This window comes from Astatotilapia calliptera, chromosome 12 (genome assembly GCF_964374335.1).
Source record: "Astatotilapia calliptera chromosome 12, fAstCal68.1, whole genome shotgun sequence".
NCBI lineage: Eukaryota > Metazoa > Chordata > Actinopteri > Cichliformes > Cichlidae > Astatotilapia > Astatotilapia calliptera.
In genome coordinates, this window is record NC_137433.1 from 40,129,136 (window position 1) to 40,154,820 (window position 25,685).

General features: G+C 47.8%; 3 protein-coding genes across 14 annotated transcripts in view; 1 reads left to right on the forward strand and 2 right to left on the reverse strand.

The window, feature by feature from the left end:
- Positions 1 to 2,774: 2,774 nt before the first annotated feature.
- On the reverse strand, positions 2,775 to 15,104 carry fhip2b (FHF complex subunit HOOK interacting protein 2B). 4 transcript variants are annotated; one of them, XM_080309003.1, is made up of 18 exons: positions 14,964 to 15,099; positions 13,808 to 13,886; positions 13,584 to 13,669; positions 13,424 to 13,507; positions 12,794 to 12,898; positions 12,263 to 12,382; positions 12,027 to 12,182; positions 11,643 to 11,836; positions 11,440 to 11,530; positions 5,964 to 6,040; positions 5,725 to 5,878; positions 5,480 to 5,640; positions 5,294 to 5,404; positions 5,065 to 5,155; positions 4,833 to 4,982; positions 4,609 to 4,749; positions 4,421 to 4,521; positions 2,775 to 3,682 (listed from the first exon to the last, which is right to left on the reverse strand). In XM_080309003.1, exons 1-18 carry the CDS (start codon positions 15,012 to 15,014, stop codon positions 3,580 to 3,582), a joined length of 2,055 nt encoding a protein of 684 aa, XP_080165129.1. In that variant the 5' UTR covers positions 15,015 to 15,099; the 3' UTR covers positions 2,775 to 3,579. The 4 variants fall into 4 exon arrangements, with proteins under 4 accessions (XP_080165129.1, XP_026043939.2, XP_026043940.2 ...); XM_026188154.2 differs by having other exon boundaries at positions 11,440 to 11,551; XM_026188155.2 differs by lacking the exon at positions 14,964 to 15,099 and adding an exon at positions 14,321 to 14,344 and having other exon boundaries at positions 11,440 to 11,551.
- LOC113033938 (gelsolin-like) lies at positions 14,576 to 24,865 on the forward strand. 8 transcript variants are annotated; one of them, XM_026188146.2, is made up of 21 exons: positions 14,673 to 14,793; positions 15,556 to 15,657; positions 15,736 to 15,807; positions 16,487 to 16,687; positions 16,872 to 17,026; positions 18,102 to 18,266; positions 18,330 to 18,389; positions 18,471 to 18,560; positions 18,768 to 18,857; positions 18,953 to 19,085; positions 19,270 to 19,358; positions 19,475 to 19,603; positions 19,673 to 19,759; positions 22,217 to 22,350; positions 22,461 to 22,551; positions 22,634 to 22,804; positions 23,092 to 23,266; positions 23,339 to 23,460; positions 23,896 to 23,973; positions 24,052 to 24,112; positions 24,279 to 24,865. In XM_026188146.2, the coding sequence occupies exons 4-21, from the start codon at positions 16,495 to 16,497 to the stop codon at positions 24,440 to 24,442; spliced, it is 2,187 nt and encodes a 728-aa protein (XP_026043931.2). In that variant the 5' UTR covers positions 14,673 to 14,793; positions 15,556 to 15,657; positions 15,736 to 15,807; positions 16,487 to 16,494; the 3' UTR covers positions 24,443 to 24,865. The 8 variants fall into 8 exon arrangements, with proteins under 8 accessions (XP_080165128.1, XP_026043937.2, XP_026043938.2 ...); XM_080309000.1 differs by lacking the exon at positions 14,673 to 14,793 and adding an exon at positions 15,053 to 15,192; XM_080309001.1 differs by lacking the exon at positions 15,736 to 15,807.
- LOC113033937 (disabled homolog 2-interacting protein-like) overlaps positions 24,535 to 25,685 on the reverse strand; it is a 36,978-nt gene continuing 35,827 nt past the window's right edge. For both annotated transcript variants that reach the window (XM_026188145.2, XM_080308999.1), the window contains one exon: positions 24,535 to 25,448. In XM_026188145.2, coding sequence (XP_026043930.1) covers positions 25,278 to 25,448 — 171 coding nt within the window. In that variant the 3' untranslated portion in view covers positions 24,535 to 25,277. The remainder of the gene's footprint in view (positions 25,449 to 25,685) is intronic.

Here is a 25,685-nt window from a genome sequence, read left to right on the forward strand (position 1 = left end):
TCACCTGGTCAGGTGAAGGCCAGCTTTATAGCTCTAGCAGGTCTCACTGCATGTGTATTCATGTTCACATTGCCATGCTGATGCAGGGGAGGATTCTTACCTACTGCTGCAAACACAGAACACACACCTGAACACCTGATCAACCAATCACATTCATTCTCTCTGATCTGATTTCATGTCTCCTTCATTGGGCGGGACAGGAAGCTGTAATGTTTCCATGGATAGAGTCTCTAAAGTCTTGCAGCCGTCACCTATGACAGCAGCTCTGAGCGCTCAGACAAAGTCATTGTCTGCCATTCAAATCTGTATTATAGCACTCGGTCACAAATCACCAGATTAACGATACTTTGCTTGTTCTTCTGTCAGATCATTTACCTGGTACAGATTTTCAGGTTTGATCATCAGTGTTGTCTCATAACGTGTCCGACTGGAGTAGGGGGCGCTCGCAGGGATTGCTGCAGAGACTAAAACCCACTGGAGGCGCTGTTCGCACCTCTGTGGGTGGTAAACCCAGGCTAGCTTTCTGACAATGAACTAGAACAGATTTTGTGTGATCAAAGGTGTGCACGCTGAGCTTCTTTTTCAGGCTTCTGATTGGCCAGTATTACTGCAGGCTGGGTTGGGGTTATATCGCCCCCTGCTGATTTCTCTGAGGCACCTGTCCAGGTGTGACTTTGCCTCTCAACGCTGGGTTTTCTTCAACTGAGCAAACGACACATTAGTGGAAACAACGAGCTGCAGACATGACAGGAAGTGACACGTGCTCTGCTTCTTACCTTTGCTTGCCTCGCTGTCATTGTCAGTTTACAGACTTTTCTTGTCACAGATTCAGATTTTTGGATTTGTGTCAGGATTTTTACGTATATTTAACAACACGTTCAGACTGCTGTACTTTTACTGTGAAAGAACCAGGCCTGACGTCCTGTACTACCTGCAGCAGTTTGCAGTTCCCCGGTGGGACGACAGGGGCGCTGCAGATGATCTGTTCAATGAAACCAAAACTGATCAATAACGATCAGCAGGAGCAGCTCTGATGATGAAACACATTGCTTACTGATTATGGATACAAGGAGCCAATCAGATTTTATTTTATTTTTATTTAGGACAGTGCATGTTAATGAACATACATGTAAAAAAAATTACAATGTATGTAAACATACCAGATTATTATATTTCCATCTGTTGTCCATAAAACATAAAAAAATAGACATAATGCTGTCCGTCTGTGGGGTATAAACACGTCTCTGTGGGTTGTAGCTCGAGTGGTCCGGTCTGAGCTTTCTTTACGCCTAATGAACTGCTTCAGTGGTGGTGGAGCAAGGGAGTGTAAGACTTTATATATTAAACACACTCTTTTAAGTTTCACTAAGTTATTGAAGTTCAGTAATTTTTGTTTTTGGTGGTGGGAAGTCGGTTTTTTGTCAAGTAGTTTTAAACGTCTTTTATAAATGTTTTCAATAGTTTTAAGTGTTGTTGGACAAGCAAGTGACCAGGACGTCAAACAATAGTCCATATGAGAGATGATCATTGAGTAAAAATAAGTTTTTGCTACATTCATATTTAAATTATTACGTATATGATTAAAATTTCGATTATTAAATTTAAGTACCTGGGACACTTTATTTATGTGACTCTTGAAGGATAATGTTGGGTCTAGAATGACCACAAGATATTTAAATTCTGGAGCTAATTCAAGCTCTGCTCCATCCAGGAATACGTTTGACTGCTTCAAGTTTCAGGGGCGTTTTGAAAAATACATGCAGACAGTTTTTGAGGTGTTCAACATTAGGCATGAGTCCTCCAGCCAGCTATGCATTAATGCTAAAGCAGCTGTAAGATCTTTTGCCACCTGCTGGACACTATTTGCTTGCGTATATATAACTGCATCGTCCGCATACATTTGAGTAAATATATTTGGAAAGACTTCAGGTAAGTTATTGATAAAAAGAGAGAACAATAAGGGCCCAAGAACAGATCCTTGAGGAACCCCTGTATCACAGTCTAAATATGGAGATTTAACCCCGTCCAACACCACACACTGTTTCCTGTGTGAGAGATATGAGGCAAACCACTGAAGAGCCTGACTGGAGATATTAAACCGAGTCAATCTGCACATCAATATCTGATGGTTTACAGAGTCGAAAGCCTTCTTCAGATCTAAAAATACAGCTCCAACACAGGGACTCTTGTCCAGCAAGCTCTTCAAGTTCTCCACTAACATACACAGGGCAGTATCTGTGGAGTGATGTGCCCGAAAGCCAAACTGCAATGGATGTAATGAGGGTTGGGTGTTTTCTAGGTGTGCAGTGAGGAGTTTAACCACCCACTTCTCAGCTATTTTAGATACGACCGGGAGTATGCTTATGGGGCGATAATTAGCCATGTCAGTCTTCACACCTGCTTTGAAAATTGGTGTAACTGCAGCAATTTTCCAATCTGTTGGAACAATGGAGTGTTTGAAAGACATATTCAAAACATGAGCTGTTGGACGTACGAGCAGATCCAGATGTTCCTTTAGGAAATTTGTGTTAATACCAAATACATCAAGTGCTTTTGATTGTTTTAAACCTGTAATTAGTTTAGCAACTTCAGTGTCTGAAATATGAGTGATGGTGAACAAAATCCTGTGTGGATGAATCTGCGCTGGGATCAGTGACACACACACACACACACACACACACACACACACACACACACACACACACACACACACACACACACACACACACACACACCCTTTCTTTGGTGAAACTTTCAAGGACACCACGACAGACGGCTGTCAGCACTTTTATTGTCTCACACATGAAACTCTTCATCATCATCATCATCAATTATTCAAAGCTTTTTCATACTGTTTGCTCAGTGGACCAAAAGTATGTGGACAGGTGTTCCCGCCAAAGGGAGGAGTGACTTCGATGTGACACTCGCCATGTGAAAGCAGCAGGAAGTCCATCAGGCAGTAAAGTTTCATCCAGTGAAGCTGATAAACAGTTGCTCTCTTTCACCAGAAACTAAGCAACATGGTTGCACGGTGATTGACAACATTTAGGGCGGGGCTAATGATGAATGAGGACTCGGCCCCATGAGGGTTTCTCTGTATTTAAATGCGTGTTCAGCCAATCAGACGGCTCATTAACCCTGGCTCCATTCATCAAACCGCGCCCACACAGTCAGAGATTCACTGACATGTCACATGACAGGCATTGCTCGCTTTGACAGTGTGTTTAATCGCAGTTTCTAAGTGTAACGTGCTGACATCACTCCATGTGATCGTCCAATGGGAACGTCTCACTGACATGTGACACATTCAAAACTGGACTCTGACACCACTTCCTGTTTGTTTAAAATCAGCTAAAGACTAAAACCATAAATAAACGTGCTGACCAATCAAACGCAGAGTGACGCCGAGGTGTTCAGGTCGCCTCAGAAACGGCACCAAGACATCGGCCAGTTTTTCGCTATACAAGAAGAACTTAAAAAACACTTGAAGACTCTGAATCTGCTTCTTCCTCCCAGGTGCACCTGCAGCAGGTGAGCCAATGTTTACATGTTGATCTGTAATCCAAAGTTCCAGGTGACTCAGTCCTGGTCCTGGGGCAGCTTGACGAAGGCGATGGCAGCAAGCTCCTTGCAGAACTCCTCGAGGACGATGACTCCTTTGAGCAGGGTCAGGTGATCCAGTCTGTGGACACACCCACAGGAGAACTCAGGTGAACACAGGACCAGCAGCGCTCACAGTCAAAACAGCTGAGTTCAGTACAGGTGGAGTCTGGAGTACGACGGCAGACTGCACAGGGCTGCAGCTACTGATCACCGAGTAATCGAGTAAGAACATTTTTGTCTTATTAATGAGCGATAATAAACACACAAAGAGAGAAAACTTCTTATTTGTAAGCACTTGAAACAGTTTTTATATCATTTCAAAGCCTTGTAATAAATCTAGGGCTCCTCGCGCCCCCCTCTAGACTCACGCCTGTACACTTCCATGTAAAACGTGACGGCTGCCGTCAGCCTGGAGCGAACTGTGGGGTTAAAACATGCCTCAGATTATCTGGAGAGCTGTGTGTGTGTGTATGACACAAGCGGCGGTGGGTGGAGCCTACTTCACATCACGGTTTGTTGAGGCTCCGACTCCTGCAGCTCTTTCCCAGTCAAGGTTCTAATGGTGGACACCATGTTTCCTGTCACGCTACCGTCTCCCTAACGGCTCCGCCTCTATGCTGTTCCCGCCTCGTTTCTACTGCAGCAGCTTTCACTCGAAACGCTCGTGTTTCCGTCATTAACACATTAAACAAGCATCAAAGAAGAATTTGTGCAGAGACATTTTATAATCGAGTCACTCGATGAGTCGCTGCAGCCCTGGTAAGTGTGTTTACGGCGCCAGGCGTGGCTGGAGTGAGGTGTTACAGCAGGTAGTTACCCGGGGTCGTGCGGCAGGCCCAGCAGCGCTCTCCTGGTGTTCAGCAGTCGCTCGCTCAGGTTAGAGACCTGCTGGATCCTCTGCATCAGCTCTCCCATCACCTGGCACACACACAGGTGATAAAACAGACGTGCCCTAACTTAAAAACAAATGCATGGCCCCGCCCTCCTCTGGAGAACGTGTCTCACCCTGATGAGGACAGAGAAGAGTGACCTGGAGGACTGAGACAGGTGTATGTAGGGGTTGAGCAGGTACTCGTGCAGCAGAGGGTGGCTGAACGCCGACAGCCTGGAGAGAACAGCCGTCAGCTGCAGGTTCAACTCGTACGGCTGCAAACACACGACATCATCGTCATCACCTGCACAGGTGAGCCAGGGGGAACCACGCAGGGCACAGGTGTGTGTCTGTGTACCTGCTCCAGGAGGCGTCCCAGACGGTCAAAGAGAACTTTTAGCAGGTGACCTTCAAAGAAGGAGGCGGAGTCTTTACCTGACGACAGGGAAAGGGGGGGGGGAGTAAGCGGCCAATCCCAGGACAGCGAGAGAGCCTGACACTCGGTCACCTGAGGAAATGGGAGGAGTCAGACAGGGTTTGACTGTAGGGTCAGAGACCAGTGACAGCTGTGTGTGTGTGTGTCTTCTGACCAGTGTGTGAGCGTCGTGGACGTACGTCTCGTATCCTCCTTCCTGCAGCAGCTGAGACGACCGCACCTGAACAGGAACCAAACACAGGAAACTACACACACACACACACACACACACACACACACACACACACACACACACACACACACACACACACACACACACAGTCGTGTTTTGTTCCTCGGGTTAACTCGTTACTCTCTGTGCGGCGCAGCTTCAGGTGCGTTACCTGTTGATGACATCATCAGCTGTCTGGGGTCCGGGTGGAGGAGGCGGAGGGGGGTGGGGACTGTCTGAGAAGGTCAGGCTGTCGGAAAAGAAGGGGTCGTCCTCTGGGTCTCTGACACACAGGAAACGCATCATCAGCCGCGGACAGCTAAGACACAGGCCAACCCGCCACACATGAAGCACCTACTCGCTGTCCTCGCCACTCTCCGTCTGCCGCTCCTCCTGTGCCGAGGCCGGTGGACTCAGGTAACTCTGAGTGTGCAGGAAACTCAGCACCAGCACGTCCAACACGTCCCTGTGAGGCTTCTGGAGCAGCTCCTCCACCAGACAGAGCGACACCATGCTGATCTGAGGACACACAGTCGTTTCTATGCTTCCCGTCTCTGCACTCTAGCTAGCTGCAGGTGTCAGCTCGAGTGGGCGTGCTCTCACCTGGTCAGAGATGTGGTCGCAGCGGCGCAGCAGCGGCTGAGCGGCGTCGCTCCGCAGCAGGAAGTGGACGAGCTGATCCAGCAGGGATGAGGACTGGACGAGCCTGACAGTGGCACAGAGGACGGAGGTGGAGCCCAGCACCACCTGCTCACACCTAAACACACACAAACACACACCTAAGATCTGATAGGACCCCCACTTCCTGTGAGGAGGATGACGATGGATGATGAAGGACTCACGTGTCCAACAGCTGAGGCTGAAGAAGCTCCACCAACCAGAGCTGATGAACACACACAGCCAACTTCACTGACAACACCTGCAGACACACACACACACACACACACACACACACACACACACACACACACACACACACAGAGTGAGGTGTGAGTGGAGATTAGATGGTTTTGTTAGCATTAGTGATAGCTTAGCAGCAGTGTTAGCATTAGCACTATCAAATGTATCTTGATGCAATCACCCAGGCACGGAAACGAGTTGGTTCTGTTCATCTGGCAACAACGTAGCAACAACCACTGATTGATGATCACACACACACACACACACACACACACACACACACACACACACACACACACACACACACACACACACCTGTTTATGCTAATGATCATAAACTGAGCTGTTCACCAGTGCTGCTCGTGTCAGCTATTGTGCAGATGTCCTGCTTACGAGGTTGGAGACCTGCAGTCAGCTGATGATGAAACCTTTTCTACGTCCAGATGAACAGAAGCAGCCTTTGGGAACCATCAGCTGTACTACAGCGCTGAGGATCATGACATCATCAGCTTGACGCATCATGGGACCGTGGTTAACACGAGCTGGCGATGGAGCAGACGCAGGTAGAAGCTGTGTTTACTGTGAAAGTTAAATCGAGGACATTGCCCAATATGTGCAAATAAAGAATAGTAAGTCACCCCATCTTCACTGTACACGAGGCATCCCTCAGTTCAAGTCTAGGCCCCTGGTTATGTTCACCCTATGACTTGCTCAGTGTGTGCAAAAATGTAGACACAATTATTTATGCTGATGATACGGTAATTGTTACACAAGCCAAACTGCTGATGATGCAGCCCATCAGCTTTCATTGGCATTACATGATTTACAAAAATGGCGGAATGACTCATGTCTGTGCCTTTGTTACGGCCCTAGCAGGGCCTCCTCCTGAAGGTGCCTGTGTGGGTGTGTCCCACCACCTCTTCTGCCTGAGGTGCCACCTTTCCCTGTAACACAGCTGACTCACATCAGTAATTAAAAGTATTTAAGCCCAGGGAAAGGTGAGCTCTGGGCCAGAGTGCCATTTTGTGTGGTGTTTGCAGCTAGTGAGCTGTCTGTGTTTTGTGGTGATTGCAGCTAGTGAGCTGTCTGTGTTTTGTGGTGATTGCAGCTAGTGAGCTGTCTGTGTTTTGTGGTGATTGCAGCTAGTGAGCTGTGTTTGTGGTTTCCAGCTAGTGAGCTGCGCTTTCCTTTTGACTTTGCTTTATTGACCAACGCCTGAGTTTTGTTTGTTTTTCTTAAATGGTGATAGCGGCTTGTCCGTCTCTCTTAGTTGAGCTACTTTAATAAAACTCTTTAATTTAACCCTTTTGCCTCCTTGACTCCTTTTTCTGACCTGGACACCTTTTGTTACTTCCCCCTCACCGCCTAGACCCCTCAGGGGAACGTAACAAGTGGGGGCTCGTCCGGGATCGTTGAAAAGGGAGTTTTGAGTTGGAATTGGTTTTTGATTATCTTGGGTTTTTTTTTTTTTTTCGCCTTTAGAGGTTCAACTTCCCAGTTAAGTTAGGTGAGTGTCCAGCTGAGCTTATTAAGTTCTTCCTTCGGGCACTATTTTGTTATTTTGCCTTTTTTATTTTCGGAGTAATCCTGGGCGGGGATTAGTTCCCTGTTGGGGGTAGGCAATTCAGGGCCCCGGTCGCTGAAGTTCTGCCTTTCAAGTCGCCTTGAGCCCAGCACGCTCCAGAAGATAGGTAGGTAAAGGTTGTTGTGCTTAGGAACTGGGTAGGTTGTGTTTGTTTATTGTGTATGCTGTAAGAGGTCAGTTAAACTAAGTTGTGTAGTTTCTGAGTGAGTTGGCAGACGGGTGTGGTAGTGTCCTAATTAGGGTGTTTTCTAACCCTTCTCCGGCCCCCAAAATGGCTGATGAAGCCATCAGTGCACAGGTGTCTAGAAGCTCGTTTGTAAGCAATAACATCCACCTGGTTCCCGTTTTCTGGGAATCCAGTGTTGAGAGCTTCTTCAGTGTGTTTGAAAGCATAGCAACTGCATTACAGTGGCCTGAAGATGTGTGGGGGGTGATGTTGCTGTGTAAATTCACAGCTAAGGCTCAGGAAGCTTGCTCTGGTCTGTCTAGGCAGGACAGCCTAGTTTATGAAAAGATTAAAAGTGCCGTCCTCCAAGCCTATGAACTTGTGCCTGAGGCCTATAGGCAGAACTTTCGAGGTTTGGAGTTGGCACAGGGTCAGTCCTACCTTGACTTTGCTCGGGAGAAGGCAAAGCTTTTTGGTAGGTGGTGCTCTGCAAGCCAGGTTAACAGTTTGGGGTCGTTACGTGAGCTCATGCTTGTGGAGGATTTCAAAAACTCTGTTCCTGAGTCTATTTCTTGTTATTTAAGTGAGCAAAGGGTTTCCACTCTACAGCAGGCTGCCATACTGGCGGATGGGTTTACCCTAACTCATAAAACAAACGCGGTGGAATGTGACATCCCTTCTCACGGTAACACATCTTGGAGAGCTAGGAGGGAGCCAGCTAACAAGGCTGAAAAAGTTGTGGTTTCGAGACCCAAAACGAAGCTTTGTTTCTTCTGCCACAACCCTGGACACCTCATTGCTGACTGTTCAAAATTGAAACTCAAACGGAAAGCCGACTCAAAGCAACAAGTGCCTGCTTTGAGAAAAGCTAGTCGTGTTTCTCAAACCGACAAGGTTGCCAGGCCTAGTAAAAGGCTACACTTGGAGCATAATTGCTCAATCGTGTCATTTAGTCAGTGTGAGAGGTCACCTAACCCTGAGCTGCTGCTGGTTGACAATGTCCCCGTTCCTCAACATGACCTGCAGGTGGCCAGATCATGTATAACACCACCACTCAGACCTGCACCCCTGACTAACAAGCATGCCTGTACCCGTGACCTGAGCAATCATCTGAAAACTGTTGCAGTAAGGTCTTCTGACTGCCTGCTGTGTTCTCCACATGTGATGGCTCAAAAAAGCCCTAGCCACCACATGAGACATTGTTTTGAGGGTCTGCGGCCACCCTCAGTCAGTATTTTGAACCCGTTGAGATGGGGTTGGCAGCTTCCGCAGGCAATGCCTAACCGTTGCTATGGGGTTTGGTAGGTGGAAAGCCTGCAATTTGTTGATGCGATGGTTACGGACTTGATTAGTTGTTTTGGTTATCATAATCATTTGACAAACCACGGGTTTGTATTTATGGGAGGGGGTGTTACGGCCCTAGCAGGGCCTCCTCCTGAAGGTGCCTGTGTGGGTGTGTCCCACCACCTCTTCTGCCCGAGGTGCCACCTTTCCCTGTTACACAGCTGACTCACATCAGTAATTAAAAGTATTTAAGCCCAGGGAAAGGTGAGCTCTGGGCCAGAGTGCCATTTTGTGTGGTGTTTGCAGCTAGTGAGCTGTCTGTGTTTTGTGGTGTTTGCAGCTAGTGAGCTGTCTGTGTTTTGTGGTGTTTGCAGCTAGTGAGCTGTCTGTGTTTTGTGGTGATTGCAGCTAGTGAGCTGTGTTTGTGGTTTCCAGCTAGTGAGCTGCGCTTTCCTTTTGACTTTGCTTTATTGACCAACGCCTGAGTTTTGTTTGTTTTTCTTAAATGGTGATAGCGGCTTGTCCGTCTCTCTTAGTTGAGCTACTTTAATAAAACTCTTTAATTTAACCCTTTTGCCTCCTTGACTCCTTTTTCTGACCTGGACACCTTTTGTTACTTCCCCCTCACCGCCTAGACCCCTCAGGGGAACGTAACAGCCTTAATATGGTAAATGGCCTGTATTCATATAGCGCTTTACTAGTCCCTAAGGACCCCAAAGCGCTTTACATATCCAGTCATCCACCCATTCACCCATAATGTTAAAAAGACCGTATCAGTGATCTTTAGTAAAACTATAACAACCGTGGCTGCAGTGAAAGTTCGCTTGGGTGCACAAGAACTAATTATTGTTGAGGAATTTAAGTATTTGGGAGTGCTGCTAGACTCAAAATGATCCTTTTAAAGAACACAAACAAAGTAGTGAAAACTGTAAATGTTAACATACAGAACTTTAGACATATCCGCACATCATTAACAGACACAGCAGCGACTACATTGCTGCACTCTATGACACTGGCTCATATTGAATTTATATAGAGAGATATAGATAGAGAGATAGATATATTGAATCATATTGGTAATTTACAAAGTTATACATGGTCTGGCGCCTCCACCAATGAGTGATTTTATTAAAAGTCTAGCAGTGTTGCCTCGACTGACCCGAGCCACTGTGAGAGGGGATTGTGAATCTGCATTTAGACCTTTTCACAGATGCTCTGTCATATCAGGGAGTGAGCTTCTGGAATAGTCTTCCTTTGCTAGCGAGGGAAAGTTTCCCTCTCTGTAAGAGTCACTTAAAGGGCGGCTGAGGGACACAATAACATGTGATCATGGTTAGTAATCATGCTTCATATTGGACGTGAAAAAGAGTTAGTGTATTACAAAAAGGGAAACCACTATTAGTGTAATGTGTGAGTGCAATATCAGCACAGTCAGGGCATGTGCAACACTGTGCAATATAACTGATGTGTTTCCGTTCTCTATACTGTCCTCTGTTGTGCATTCTTGTTGTCATTGTTTGTTCTAATATGATGTGATCACTTTTTTTGTCCTTGTCACATGACCACTAAAAAGTGTCTCTGTATGTTTTTCCTAATGTGTGTGTAACAGCAGCCTGCCAGAGGGTCTGCAGATGGAAATAAGCCCAAGGCTGCAATCTGGCATAATTACATTTGTTAGAATGTTCATTAAAAAAAACAGCGGGCTGCTGTAGCAGCGCGGTGTGAGCGGACTATCAGCTGGACAGAGGACGTCTCAAAGGACGTGCTGACGGTGCAGGTGAGCTCGCGAACATTTAGCTGTTTACAGCCTTTGACACACGGCGAGGACAACACGGAGAAAGAGCCTGCAGACTGGAAGCATCCTTTGGTCACATGACACTAAAGCTTTCTGCCCACAGACAGTGAGCTGTGTAATGTGAGGCTACAACCCAAAGACCGGCCTCTTCCACAGTCAGCTCACAGTCGGCCCACAGCGAGCCCACGGTCAGCTCACAGCGAGCCCACGGTCACGGTCCCTGCCAGGAGAGCGTCACACCTGGAGGACCTGAGACGGTCCAAAGATTGCTCAGGTCATGAGTGTGAGCAGCACAGCGAGTCGTTCGCACCCTGGATGCTGCAGGAGAAATTCATCGCTCTGTTTAGCGGCACGCAGGAAAAACTGAAGAGCTCGTCACAGTCGCACACACCCGAGTGTGAGCTTGAACCTGTTGGATGTGCGCACCTTTGCAGGAGCTCATTTAGACGAGTCTTCCTCCGTATCACCTGTTGGTTTCTCTGTTTACATTTTGCGTGGACAGCATGGCAGCAGCTACCTACAAAGCACTGGCATCCCTGAGCATTATTAGCATTACTAGCAGCTGTGTACCTGTCATGGTAGTATTACCTGTGGTGCCTGTCTCATCAGGTGATCCAGGAAGTCCAGCCAGCAGAAGAAATTGATCATGTGACCCACAGACTGTGAGCTGGGGTCAGTGCTGAGGTGAGAGAACTGAGAGCTGAGGGGAAGAGGAAATGCTGCAGTACACCAGTCTGCAGTACTGCATCGTGCACTACTGTGTGTGTGTGTGTGCGCGTGTGTGTTCTTACCTCCAGGGCGTGTGAGGCCAGCTCTGCAGCTCTGCAGCGTCCTCCATAGGCAGCAGGGAGTAGAGGTCCTGCAGCCTCACAGCCAGCAGCTCTCCCAGCTGGGTGTGAGTGCTCAGCAGCTCCCCTGAGAACCCAGCCTGCAGCCCGCAGAGCAGCAGGAGGCTCTCGTGGGCCTTCAGACACACTGAGGTGCTCTGTGAAGGGACAGTGATGAAGCGCTCCGTCATTAGTGCAACACACAGGGTCGCTGCCGCTGACTGCGATTGGTCAGAGCTCACAGTGCTGCGTGCTGACGTCTCTGCTCGTCAAAACTTTCTGTCATCTTTCATTTTCCAGTTATTCAGACGGCACCTGAATGCACCGCGAGATGTTCGGGTTACTGACCTGGCTCTTAGTGAGACCCAGCAGGGCCCTCAGCAGACAGCTCTCTGATTGGATGGGGCCGCAGGGCAGCGGAGGATCTGTCCCCCGACTGGATGCCTGCATGCTGCTCTCTGATTGGTCAGAGCTCAGTGTACTGCTTACTGGTTGGTCTGGAAGCTGAAAACAAAGATAAAAGTCATGTGATAATGAGCTCACATCACGTGACAGGAAGTGGACCTAAGACCTTCTGAGGTTACCTGTAAGACGTATCTGAGCGTGTGGGGATCCTGCTTCACTCTGGAGCAGACGACCAATAGGAACTGAGCTTCCTCCTTTTCAGTCTGGGAACCAGGAAGCGCACAGAGGCAAATCAGCTTCTATGGGGCGGAGCACATAGTGACATCATCAGCACAGGCAGTGGTAGAGAGAAAGTGAAGAACGGTTAGCTTTATTGGGAAGATTTAAATAAAAATAAGCAGCTTGAGCTTAGCAGCATCAGTGTCCTTAGGTGTCCTCAGGTGTCCAGGCTTCAGGTCTGTCCCCTGCGGGCTGTCCCCCAGGTGGCTGAGAGATAAAACGCTGCCTTGTTTCCTCTGTGCTGTGCTCAGGTGGAGTGTCTCACCTGCCTACGCTCTGACGACCTCACTACACTGTCTGTAACCTAAACTTCCTGCTGTGTGCGTGTCACTGTAAGCTGTGTGAGGACTGACAACACCTGCAGACACACAAAGGACTGACAGGCACAGATGAGCCTCTGCAGTGTGCTGTAGATGTTCCACCTGGTTTACCTGCACAGGTCTGTAGACGTTCACCAGCTGCAGCAGAGGCTTCTGCACCTGAGACAGGAGCTTGGAGAAGAAGAGGAGCACCTGCTGGGACATCCCTGGAGGATACTGAGAGAGGACAGAAGAGTTACAGTGTTAGCTCACAGTTCACCGCGTTTCTGCTCTGAAGCTAAAACTGGATTCAGCACAGAGACCCTCACCTGGAGACAGGTGTTCCTACAGACTGTAAACAAACAATGGCTGCTTCGGACTAAAGCTGCAGTCTTTGTAAAGCAGACTATTCTTGCTGTAAAACCTGATCTCTGAGCTCTAAATCAGGACTTCACCAGCTGATGTCACAATGTCTGCTTCCATTGTTCATATACAGTCTGTGGGTTACACAGGAAAGATCCACCAATCAGAGCTGTGAGCTCCTAACGCTACAAGCCATAAAACCTGACCACGCAGCTCAGTCTCAGTGCCAGGTACTAAAACAGGAAGTAAACAGCGAGCTGGTCCTCTAAGATGGGCACGTTAGCCTTTCAGACAGGAAGTGAACTCATCAACTTGAACATTTATGACTGAAGAGCAGGATCATCATCATCATCCTAGCCTGCAGCTTTCACTGTATCAGTGAGTGTGCAGCACCATTACCTGAGCCTTCCCCAGTGTGCACAGAGTCTCCAACAGCTTGTGCTGCAGCAGGTACTCCATACAGGCTCCTGTGTCCTCCACGGCCTGATCAATACAGACAGGACATTCAATACTCTGATGGATATGCTGATCAATACAGCTCTGAGTCACACTGACGCACCTGCTGCTTCTCCTCGTACACCAGGATGTCCAACATCTGTCTGAGATGCCAGGGGATGTCCGTCTGTCTGACAGGACGACTGTCATCTACACACACACACACACACACACACACACACACACACACACACACACACACACACACACACACACACACACAAGAGGAATTCAATTGGCTGGTTGTGTGGCTGTGGTAACAACTAGCTGCAGGTTAAAGAGCCTCACCTGTCGTATCGATATAATAATTGGTGATTGATTTCCAGTGATCGACAAACGAGTCAAACAGCTCCACCGTGGGCTCCCTCTGACAGACAGGTGAGATGTGAGGCGGAGTCAAAATGAGTTTAAGAATACTTAACAGACAGGAAGTCCAAAAAAAGCCACAGAGATGTGGTGTTTAGAAAAACTGTGTCTCAGCTGTTGTCCCCCATTATGGATGGAGATCTCACAGTCCAGGAAGGCTAACCAAGACCTTGGTGGTGTTCCAGGGTAGGACAGCAAAGCCCTGTGTTCCACTTCTTCCATGTACAAGTTGGACACACTGGGTGAAACTGGGGAACCCATGGCACACCCATGTTTCTACCTGGAGCACCTTGTATGTGAAACATGTGGAATGAAGACACAGTTCCAAGAGCAAACACATGTCAGCTGAGACTGAAGAAGTCACCCGGACAAAACGTTTCTCCCACTGAAACGCTACGTCCAGATGAAGACAAATTTTGAGGGGCATTTCTTTACCTGGATCATTAAGCATGCATCAAGCCAGGGAACCAATCAGAGTGCTTCATCAGCCCTGACCTAAACCAGCTGAGTACAGATCCATAAAGCTGATCGGTGCCTTCATGTTCTCTGTACTCACTGGTTGCTTTGCCTTCAAACGGCTTGGTTCCGATCAGAACTTGTTAGCTGATTCAGCCAATTACAAGTGAGCTCCTGTCAGCCCCTCCCACGGCGGCTGACATCACAGCTCTGAGCACAGCAGCTTCTGTTTTGGTTCCAGCAGCTGTAGAACTTCATGTCCTGACCAGGTCACCTGTCTCGATCAGTTCACTAGGTTTATTTATAAAGCTGGTTTTAATTAATTTCAAAAAGCTTTACTGGTATACTCATTAGGTGACAGTGAAGTACAGTAACAGCTGGCACACATACCTGTCTGTCCTGTCTCTACCTGTGCGAGTTCCTGAGCCCTGACACAAACCCATCTCCAGCAGGTAAACACCTGGAGTACTCTGAAGCTAACGTTAGCGCCTGTTAGCTTCTGTGTTTACGTTTCGGTGACAGCAGATTGGTCAGGGTCAGCAGTGACAAACAGCTCATCCGAGTGACTAACTTTGTCCAACTTTTCACGGAGCTAACAGCAGCTAACTAACTGCTAACTCACCGTCTCCAGCGCGTGCAGCAGCATGCTCGTGAACCTGCCGAACGTCTCCATTTTCCCGCCTAAACCGAGCGACCCCAGCCGACCGTCAGCCCGATTATTCCCGTTTATTCCCGGTTTTCTGCGACATGTCGACCAGCTGTGCTAACAGCTGAGCGCTCCGTGTCAAACGGAAACCTCCACGTAAACACATCCGATCGGAACTTTCACAATAAGACAACGTCAACGTAACGTATGCTGAGATTTCAGAATAAGCGCTTCAATAATAGTTAAAAACAATCAATTCGAGAGTCGTCGGCTTTAATTAGTTTTAGTAATCAAATTAATTCTAAAAAGTTCAGCATTAAAGTCAGTGTTAGAAAGCATGATGACCTGCCTCTATCAGTCAGACAGTCTGACGTGAACTTTCAGTTAAATACGAAATTTTAAGGAATCACTGATTATTGTGTGAACCGCAGCATCGTAAATAAAATATGTTTAGTTATAAATAAAGTTTTTGAGTAGTTTGAATTCCGATTTCGTCACAGGTCACATGTGGATCAACCAGAGACACGCTTCTAATGCATTCTGTTCATTTCTGTATGAAAACATGTAGAAATATGCAGGTGAGGTGAGGGAGGGGCTTCCTAGGTAAAAGGCGCTGCAGCCCCGCCCTCTTCTGTCAGAGACTCAGGTGGAGCTCAGTGAGAACGTCCAGGTGAGTTCCTCTGTTTCAGGTAAGTTTCTGTGACATCATTTCGAGCCTTTCATCAAGGTGATGTTTGTTTTTCCGCAGAAGCTCTTCATCCTCCTCGTCATCCTCATCTTTCCTTTCCACAGTCAGTCTTGCTTCTCAGTAACTGCTCAGGTGTGTTTCCTCTGTGTTACCTGTGATCAGTGAGGAGGCATTCGCTGTCTGTCGGGTTTTCCTCTTCCTGCTTTTAAACTTCTTGATTTCAAATGTTTAAATATAGAAAACCTTCACTTACTGTTTCTGTGAATGCCACAGAGGTGACACACACACACACACACACACACCATGCTAAAACATGCATGTCAAAACCAACTGTGTGTGTTGATGCAACCTGAACAGGTTGAAACTTGATAGATGTTTTCATACAGCCTCAGGGTTGGATGACCTGTGAGCTGTCAGGTGTGTTAGCTCATGTTTGCAGGTGTGTCAGAATTGGCACAGGTGTGAAAAAGGAAGTGCACACAATGAACCAGCTACTGCAAGAGGAACACAACGCTGTTAATACGACACACACACACACACCTGTGCTATGGGAGCTGCAGTGAAATTCATCATCCAACAGCTCTGAGCTTTACGTGTGTTTTCGATTTTGATTGGGCTACAGCACGCACCTGTTTGTTGTCCTGTGACTGATTTTAATGTTTTCATGACTTAGGGTTAGCCAGAGTAAGTAAATCTGATATTGTGGGTGGGGATTACATACACGCCACTGGTTAATGCTTCTGCCACGCCCCTTTCAGTGAAACATTTTCAGGTTGGACTGTTTTCTTTTCTGTGGCTCCGCCCCTTGTAGGTGACATCATGGTATCCCATTCAGAGTTTGAGCGTGCAGGGAAGGAGGCGGGGCTTCAGGTGTGGCGGGTGGAGAACATGGAGCTGGTTCCTGTTCCTGAGAGCCTGTATGGCCGGTTCTACATCGGCGATGCGTACCTGATCCTGAAGAGCACGAGCAACCGCAGCGGTGCCTTGCAGTACGACCTGCACTACTGGCAGGGTACTGCAGTATTTCACGTACTGATACTACTGCCACTAATACTGCTGGAGAACATGTCGTAGTGACAGTCGAAATAAATGCAAACGGGAAGTGGTGTAGCACTGTGACTCGTGATACTGCAGTACTTGGTGGTGGTTGCAGCTGACCAGCTGTTCTGCTCTCTGATTGGCCGACTGTCTCACAGGTTCAGCGTGTTCTCAGGATGAGAGCGGAGCAGCGGCTATTCTCACTGTTCAGATGGACGACTTCCTGCAGGGGGCGCCGGTCCAGTACCGCGAAGTACAGGGCTACGAGTCTGGTACCTTCACCGGGTACTTCAAATCTGGTCTCACATACATGGTAACTACAACACAAGTACTACTATTACTACTAGTAGTGCAACGATATTGAACCGTTCGATACAGTGCTTTCAGTTCGGTATGCATGTATCGAACAATACAAAATCTTTAATTTATTTTATCAACTTTCCTTCTGACGATGCTGTCTGTGTTGAGCGCTCAGTGGATCTGCGCTCGACAGTGCAGCCTAGGCGGAGTAGTCGAACGCAGATTCACTGAGTGCAGGGCAAGCTAGCGAGACAGAAGTTAAGCTCGTTGCAACATGGCAAATTGAACCTCCCCCACCCTCATTCAGATCTGGCGTTTGGAATTATTTTGGTTTTCATGTGACGTATGACCCTGAAGGTAAGCGCGTCATGGACTAAAGTAAAACAGTATGTTGGATGTGCCACGCAATGCTCAATTACATGGGTGGGAGCTACTGTGTTAGCGCAGTTAGCTCGTTAACGTGTTGGCCGTCTAGCCCCACGCACGGGGCGATCCGCGGTAGCTCTTTAACGGAGATTTGCCGTGTTGTGGCGTTAACGTCATTTCAGATTTACGCTGACAGCACTAGTGTGAACACAACGAATATGACTGCACATTTACTCCGACAGCATCCTAGTGCAAAGACGAGTGGAAGCAGACAAAAACAACAAGCACGCATGCTACAAACTTTACCCGAGTCATTTAGACAGCCGTTAGCACAGGATTCTCCTTATGGGGACCTGATATGTTTAATATGCTGCTGAGAATATAGCCCAGAAGAAGCGGATAGTAGAGCTTTTATTTTGGAAAGAGCCATTTCTCTGTAATGAACTCTCTTTTCCAAACATGAGTGATTTCTCCATCAGATTTATTATTTTATTACTTTGTTGTTTCAGCAACATTAAATTTAAAAACTGAACGTTTGAGTTAAAATATATATTTATAATTTTAATAAATGACAAATTAAAAAGGCATGAACATTTTTTTTGTATCGAACCGTGAATTTTGTGTATCGTTGCACCCCTAATTACTATGTGTACTTATGCTGATTCTGTGCTCATTAATGAGCTCATTCTAAATGACATCACTTCCTGCCTGTCTGGATACAGAAAGGGGGCGTGGCCTCAGGGTTCAAGCACGTGGTGACCAGTGATGTTGGTGATGTTAAGCGACTGCTGCATGTCAGAGGTCGGCGCGCTGTCAGGGCGACGGAGGTTCCTATCAGTTGGGACAGCTTCAACCAGTCAGATAGCTTCATTCTGGACCTGGGACAGGTGAGGCAGGGGCGGGACAGGTGAGAGAGGGTGGTACAGCTGTAAACCTGTTTTTCTCTACAGGAAATTATTCAGTGGTCTGGTTCCCACAGCAACCACTTTGAGAAGCTGAAGGCAACCATGGTGAGTACTGACATCACCTAATTACGTCATCATTTTATGATGTCACAAAGCAGAATACCTGATTAATTAAATCTTCGACAGGTGTCTAAGGGTATCCGTGACAATGAGAGGTGTGGGCGGGCTGAGCTCCAGGTCTGCGATGAAGGGGCGGAGCCAGAGAAGATGGTAGAGGTATGCAAATCGTGTGTAATGATTTCATCACAGACTCCTTAGCAGTACAGAAACGCACCACAGCTCAGTTCCTCTGGCGTCCAGCAGAAGCAGCAGTGAGGCACAATAGGCACATTTACAGCCTGATACAGAAACTGTTCTGCTGTTTAAGCTGCAGTGCATGATGGGACGTTCAGCTGACCTTTCACTGCTCTCTGTTGTGTTCAGGTTCTCGGGGAGAAGCCGGAGCTTTCCGAGTCTCAGGCTGACGACACCGAGACAGATGCTTCCAACAGGAAAGCGGCTCGTCTCTACAAGGTAACAAACTCTGGTGTTTCTCACCTGGATCGTCATCCAATCAGCTCTCCGTGGCTGCCCATGATGTCTGAAGATTTACACGTGACTCGTCTCAGGTGTCGAATGCAGGCAGAGACCTGGAGGTCACTGTGGTGGCCGAGGAGAGCCCGTTCTCCCAGAATACTTTGGTGTCCAGCGAGTGTTTCATTCTTGACAACGGAGCCAACGGACACATCTTCATCTGGAAAGGTGAGCACAACAGGTGTGAAACCAGCAAGACCCATCTGACAGGCCGGGAACTGGTCATGGAGAGGGAGCACTCGTTTTTCCACCTGTGAATAAACTGAACGTCCGGAGGTCGCCTGTCTGGATGAGCCTGAACAGAATGTAACACCTGCTGGTCCAAATTAACGGCGTGCGTGCGTGTATGCAGGTAAAGATGCAAACTCGGAGGAGCGTCACGCTGTCCTGAACACCGCAGAGTCGTTCATCTCAAAGATGAACTACCCCAGTTTCACACGGGTAGAGACAGACAGACACACACACACACACACACACTTACAGTCTCACCTGAGATGAGCTGCATCAGGAAACAGGTGATCTGATTTTCCTGTCCTACCTGTGTTCCCGCCCCCCAGGTCCAGGTCCTTCCTGAGCACGGGGAGGGGCCGCTCTTCAAACAGTTCTTTAAGGACTGGAGGGGCCCCAGTGACACGGTCGGCATGGGAACCGCCTACGTGTCCAATAAGATTGCAAAGATGGAAAAGGTAAGCCAATCAGCTTCCAGGACTAAACTGTGCCGAGCCAGACCAAAGCTGACTCCTGTGATTGGACAGGTGCTGTTTGATGCATCTACGCTCCACCAATCAGAAGGCATGGCGGCGCAGTATGGCATGGTCGACTGCGGGGACGGAGAAAAACAGGTGAGAACACCTGAATGTCGGCAGCTCAGGTACACGGTCACCTGACAAGCATGATGTTACTCAGGGCAGGTTTTCAGCCCTGAGTAACATCTGCAGGTTTCAGCTCAACAACGACAAGCTGAGAGGCTCCTGACTGACGAAACCCGGGGCAGTAAAGCTCCAGCGTGTGACTGACCTCACTGTAAGGCTGGCTCACCTGCAGCTGACCGATCCACCCGCCCACCTCTGTCACCTGTGTGTGCAGGCACACGTCGCTGCTGCAGAAGAAAGGACTCTCAGAAAATCGGCGACCATCTACCGCTTCATAACGCCTTTCTGACTCTTCGCTGTGTTCTGTTTGTATTTAATCGAGCTGATACCGGGGAGAAGCAAAGACCACCTCGTAAAGCATAACATGTGATGTTGCAGAGCTCTGTGTGTGCTGAGCAATGATGCATGAGCAGGCTTTTGGTGCTTATTCTCTGGACTGACGCTGAACAAGCAGAAACCTGTAACGTGCCCTGCTCACCAGCACGGTTTGAAGTACCCGAAAGGCTGGTTCTGCTCAGCTGGACGTTTTCAGTGGGAGAAAATAATCCTCCCCCTCCCCCTCCTCCTCCTTCAGTGTCAGCTGACTGCAGGTTTCAACATTATAAACGGGACATCTGCACAATGACTGAAACTAGCACCAATGACTAACAATGGTGAGGTCAGTTTATGATCATTAAAGGGTGCATTTTTTTAAGGGCCTACCAGGTGTTAATGTGCAGACTGTCATGACCACTGGTCACAGACAGTAAGGTAGAAACCTGCAGTCAGCTGAGACTGAAGGAGTCACCTGATGATGATGATGATGATGAAACGTTTCTCGCACTGAAAACGTCCAGATGAGCAGAACCAGCCTGTTTCCTTACCTGGATGACTGAGCGCCCATCAACAGGGTTTGAAGTACAGTACAAAGTAACTGTCACGCCTCCCTGACAGCCACATTATGACAGAACTAGCACTAATATTACTGAAGAACAAACGTATCAGGCTGTAAACATGCAGGATTGAGCCAAAGCGATGATCACCAGCAGCTACCATCATTGGTTGTTTCATTCATTTAAATATCCTCCACCAAATCTGTGCACTGAAAGGTGAAACAAATGCATGTGAAACTGTCCACACACAGTTGTGCCTCTTTTGGTGGTTTTCCCCTCACACTGGTCGACCTTCAGATTGTGTCACAGCAGGTTTTCTTTCAAGCTGGAGAGATATGATCCAAAGTGCACATTTCACATAGCGAGACCTCATTTGCAAATTTCAAATGTCATAAAACCTCAAAGATGACGAAGACTGCAGATGATGCGTTCACCTGTAGTGTCTCCTGTTTTGTAACTGAGAGGTCTGTTAAGGGTTCAATATTGAGGAAGGGTACAAGAGGTGATCGAAGAATAACCACACTGATCCGGCCGGGTGAAGTCAAACGATTTTAATGAATACACGCGTCTGTGAAAATATGGCACTTGTGACGTTCACACAGCTTCACAGCGAAGTGCCTTGAGGGCACTATTTGGAAAAAACTGAACCGAATGGAAATGTGGCCGTTTTTCTTCCTCCAGTCGTACTCGTACTCCAGCAGACTAACCGAGCTGAAAGCTTGAACGCCACATCATCCCTCCTGTCTGATGGAAAACCGTCTCCATTGGTGCCAGGAGAGTTAGCAGCTGTGTTCACAGGTGTGCTGATAAAACATTTGCATGTAAGTCAGACACACTAGATTATCACCCGGCTGCACTCATTACTGTCTACACCAGGGGTGTCAAACTCAAATACACAGTGGGCCAAAATTCAAAACTGGAACAAAGTCGCGGGCTAACATTAATATTTATTGAAATATATTTGTTCCTCCAGATATAAGAATGAATCTTATGGACTCAAACACGTTTTGCTGAAAGACTGAATATGGAACAAGCAAAGCTTAATACTAAAATATATAGATAAGCTGTGTAATACCAGTAGGCCAGCTCTAATAGTAATTTGGTATGGCTTCGCGGGCCAAATGTAAATAGGCTGCGGGCCAAATTTTGCCCGCGGGCCAGAGTTTGACACCTGTGATCTACACAGAAAGGACTCAGGACCTTCCTGTCACTGAGCAGGACGAAGCCAAAACATAAGAGTTCGTCACACGCAGCAAAAACAGGCTGGTGTCAGCCTTGGTCACATGAAGCACTCTGATTGGCTCGTTAAATTTTGAATGTTCATGTGTAACAGAGGCAGGTTACACGCGCCTCTGTTTGGATTGGACATGTGTTTCTCAGGATCTCGATACAAACTCAAACATGTAAGTCAGTGACTTCACTTACACGAGGTGATATTTTAATTGTTTTCCAGCTTTTGGGTTTTTGATTTTAAAAAGCAATCTCCTTTTGAAAGCTGTGACGTCCGTGGCCGCAGAGCCGCCAGGCTTTACAAACAAGTCCGTCTCTGTCGTAGATTTGGAGGGTCGAAGGCTCGGAGAAGGTTCCCGTGGACTCGGCGTCCTACGGTCAGTTCTATGGAGGAGACAGTTATATCATCCTGTATCGCTACCAGCACAGCGACCGAAGCGGTCAGATCATCTACATGTGGTGAGGCGCTGCATGCGTGCTGGGATCCTCGGTCATGTCTCTCCACAGCAGGGTGCCATCTAGTGCTGGAAAACTTGCTTCTAATGTAGATGTTTTTATTCCCTCTATAGGCAGGGAGCGGAGTCTACCCAGGACGAGGTTGCGGCATCGGCCTTCTTGGCTGTTGAGGTGGATGATGAGCTGGAAGGAAGTGCTGTCCAGGTAAACCAGCTGGGAACGCTGAGCCCAGTCTGTTAACCCAACCCACTGAGCAGGAAAGGCTCTTACTCTTACCTGTGTGCAGGTGCGGGTCATTCAAGGAAAAGAGCCCGCCCACCTCATGAGTCTGTTTGGCGACAAACCACTGGTGGTGTACAAGGGCGGGACTTCTAGAGAGAACGGCCAATCGGAAGCTGCAGACACTCGCCTGTTCCAGATAAGAGCCAATCCAGCAGGAAACACCAGAACTGTGGAGGTGAGGCGAGAACTGGAGCCCAGTGAAGACGGGTTCTTTCCTTTTAGAGTTTTAGTCCAGAAAATCAAAGTTCCTTTGGTTCAAAGAACGTCCCAGACTTCTGGTTGATAGACTTTGAGTCCAGAGAACTCTGAGGGCTCAGCATTTGAGTCCAGAACTTTAGTTTTAGCTCAGGAATATTTTGGTCCAAAAGGTTTTGGTTCAGATCTTCACGCCTTGCGACTGTCACGTCGTCTGAGCCTGCATTGGTTAGTCCAGGTGGAGCCTGACTCCTCTGCTCTTGTCAGGTGGAGCCGTCCTCCTCCCGTCTGAACTCCAACGATGTTTTCCTCCTGGTTTTGCCCTCTGGATCCTGGATGTGGAAAGGCAGTAGAAGCAACCCAGACGAACTGAAGGGAGCCGAGCAGCTGGCTGAGATCCTGCATGTGACCCCCACCCTTCTGGACGAGGGGGAGGAGCAAGGTGGGGAGGACAGGTGAAATATTTACCAATGTGCACATACTAGAACCATAAACTGACCATCCGCGGTTACAGATGGATTCTGGGATACGCTGGGGGGGCAGCAGGACTACTGTCGGTCTGCTCGGCTGAAGAACCAGATGGAAGCTCATCCTCCCCGGCTGTTTGCCTGCTCCAACAAGACTGGAAATTTCAAGGTCTGTCAGTTCGTCACATGATTGGTTCTCCAGGAGCAAGGCCAACGTCACCATCATCGTTTACTACAAAGTTCTAGCAAAGCCAGTTTCATTTATACAAGATTAATCGGTCAACAATCAGCTCGATAGTTTCAGTTTCCACCTGAAGCTGAAACTAACTTCTAAATCCAGAGACACCTGGAGGCTAGACTTTATTATATCCTCTTTCAATTCAGTTTTAATTACAGTGCACAAAATCACAACAATAGTCTCCTAAATACACTTTAGACTGTAAAGTAAAGACAATAAAACAGAAAAGCAGAGGGCCGGCCGTCTGCTGTCACTGGCTGGGGGTGAGGGGAGGAGTGCGGGACAAAGACGCGCTGTGGAAGAGGCTGAATGTTGGTGACCAGGCTCGGTGCTAAACAAATCTTCACAGGTGAATCTGTGTTTCAGGTAGATGAAGTTCCAGGTGAGCTGACGCAGGATGATCTCGCTCCTGATGATGTCATGATCTTGGATACCTGGGACCAGGTGGGCGTCTCCTTCTGTTCATACAGTTAAAGATGTCTGCATCTCTTCGGTGTCCTCACGTCCTGCGTCCTGCTGCAGGTGTTCGTTTGGATTGGAAACGAAGCTCAGGAGGAGGAGAAGACTCGGGCAGTGACATCAGGTGAGACCGACAGGAGGCTAAAGTGGGCGTTACCTGGCCGTGTGTCCGATGTCCTCTGCTCTGAACTCGTCTAATATCTCGAAGGATCGGTTCAGTTGTAATTTAAAGTCTAAACTCGTAACTTTTGAGGCGTTTGAAATTAAAAAAAAAAAAAATTTCCCTGCAGCTGAGCGCTACATCGAGAGTGACCCAGCCAATCGTGACCCTCGAACCCCCATTGTGACGGTGAAGCAGGGATTCGAACCGCCAACCTTCACCGGCTGGTTTCTGGGCTGGGAGTACGAATACTGGTCCATTAGCCCACTCCAGCGCTATCTCCAGGCCCTGTGACCTCACTTCCTGTTTACCATTGACCTTTGAGCTGTCTGCATGAATAAAGGCTTTTTATCGACATGCACGTCTCTGTGTGTGATGAGCAGGTAGACGGTGTATTAGTTTATTGGAGCGTCTCTATAAGTACCAACGTGGATAAATAACAATAAGAGGAAACATAAACACGGAGACAGAAGCCACAGTGAGCACAGCAGAGACAGTCTGAGAGAGTCTGAGTGTGCACGTGTTCACAAACTATTCATCACAATTTAAAGTTTGGACCGCTTTACAATAAAATCTGGTGTTTACATTAAAATCAGAATTCTCTGAAACAACAAACTAGCATCTCTAACTCTCCCACACCTCGCCCATGTGACCAAAATATTCAAAGCTACGGAAGCCCTGAGGGGCCAACACAATCACTTGGAGTTGTGGTGCTGCTTCTAGTCTTTGTGCTAAGCTAGGCTAACCGGGATGAGGAAGTTTCCGTGAGGCAGCTCGGACACAAAGGTCGGACTGTTCCTTTAAAATACAATCGAAAGTCAAAGCGTCTAAAACAATTAATATGTTCCTCCAGCCTGGAGCCACGTACAGGTGGGGTTGCTTCATGTCTTGTCATAAAATGTCCATTTTGGTTTCGGGACCGTTTTTTCTGATTTGTAACAGGAAGTACCAAAACGTAAACGGGATATGATGTCATACTCTAACTAGTTCAAAGAGAAAACGTGCAAAACAGGAAATGAGTTGGATTAAGGTCAGAGGTTCATCTGTAAAAGTCTATGGGTTAGCCCCGCCTCTATGGGCCTCGTAAGGCTAAGCACCTCCCTCTCCTTGCAGTACAGCCAGTTAGAGCTCAGCAGTTGCCAGAGTTGCGGAACTCTCCGTTCTCGGTGATCTGCAGCGATGACGTGTTGCTCGGAGACAGGCCGTTCCTCTGTGATGTCACGGCATAACGCTCCTTCAGCTGAGTTAGAGCCGCCATCAGACGAGTGTTCGCTGCGTCAAGACTCGCAATCCTCTTCTCCTGAGAGTCAGACAGGTGAGACGGGCAGGTGAGACAGTAAGCTCAAAACAAACCTGCAGGTCCACTTATGTCCACCTGGGATCTTTAGTCAGCTGTCACAGGGAGGCGGGATTTTACATTTGTTCCTGTTTGTGCTGCTAATACGCTTTAAATATGAAGAACATTAAATGTTTTTCACTAACATATTTCACCTAATTATGATGTCGTACGCATAAAATGGTTTTACAGACATGCATC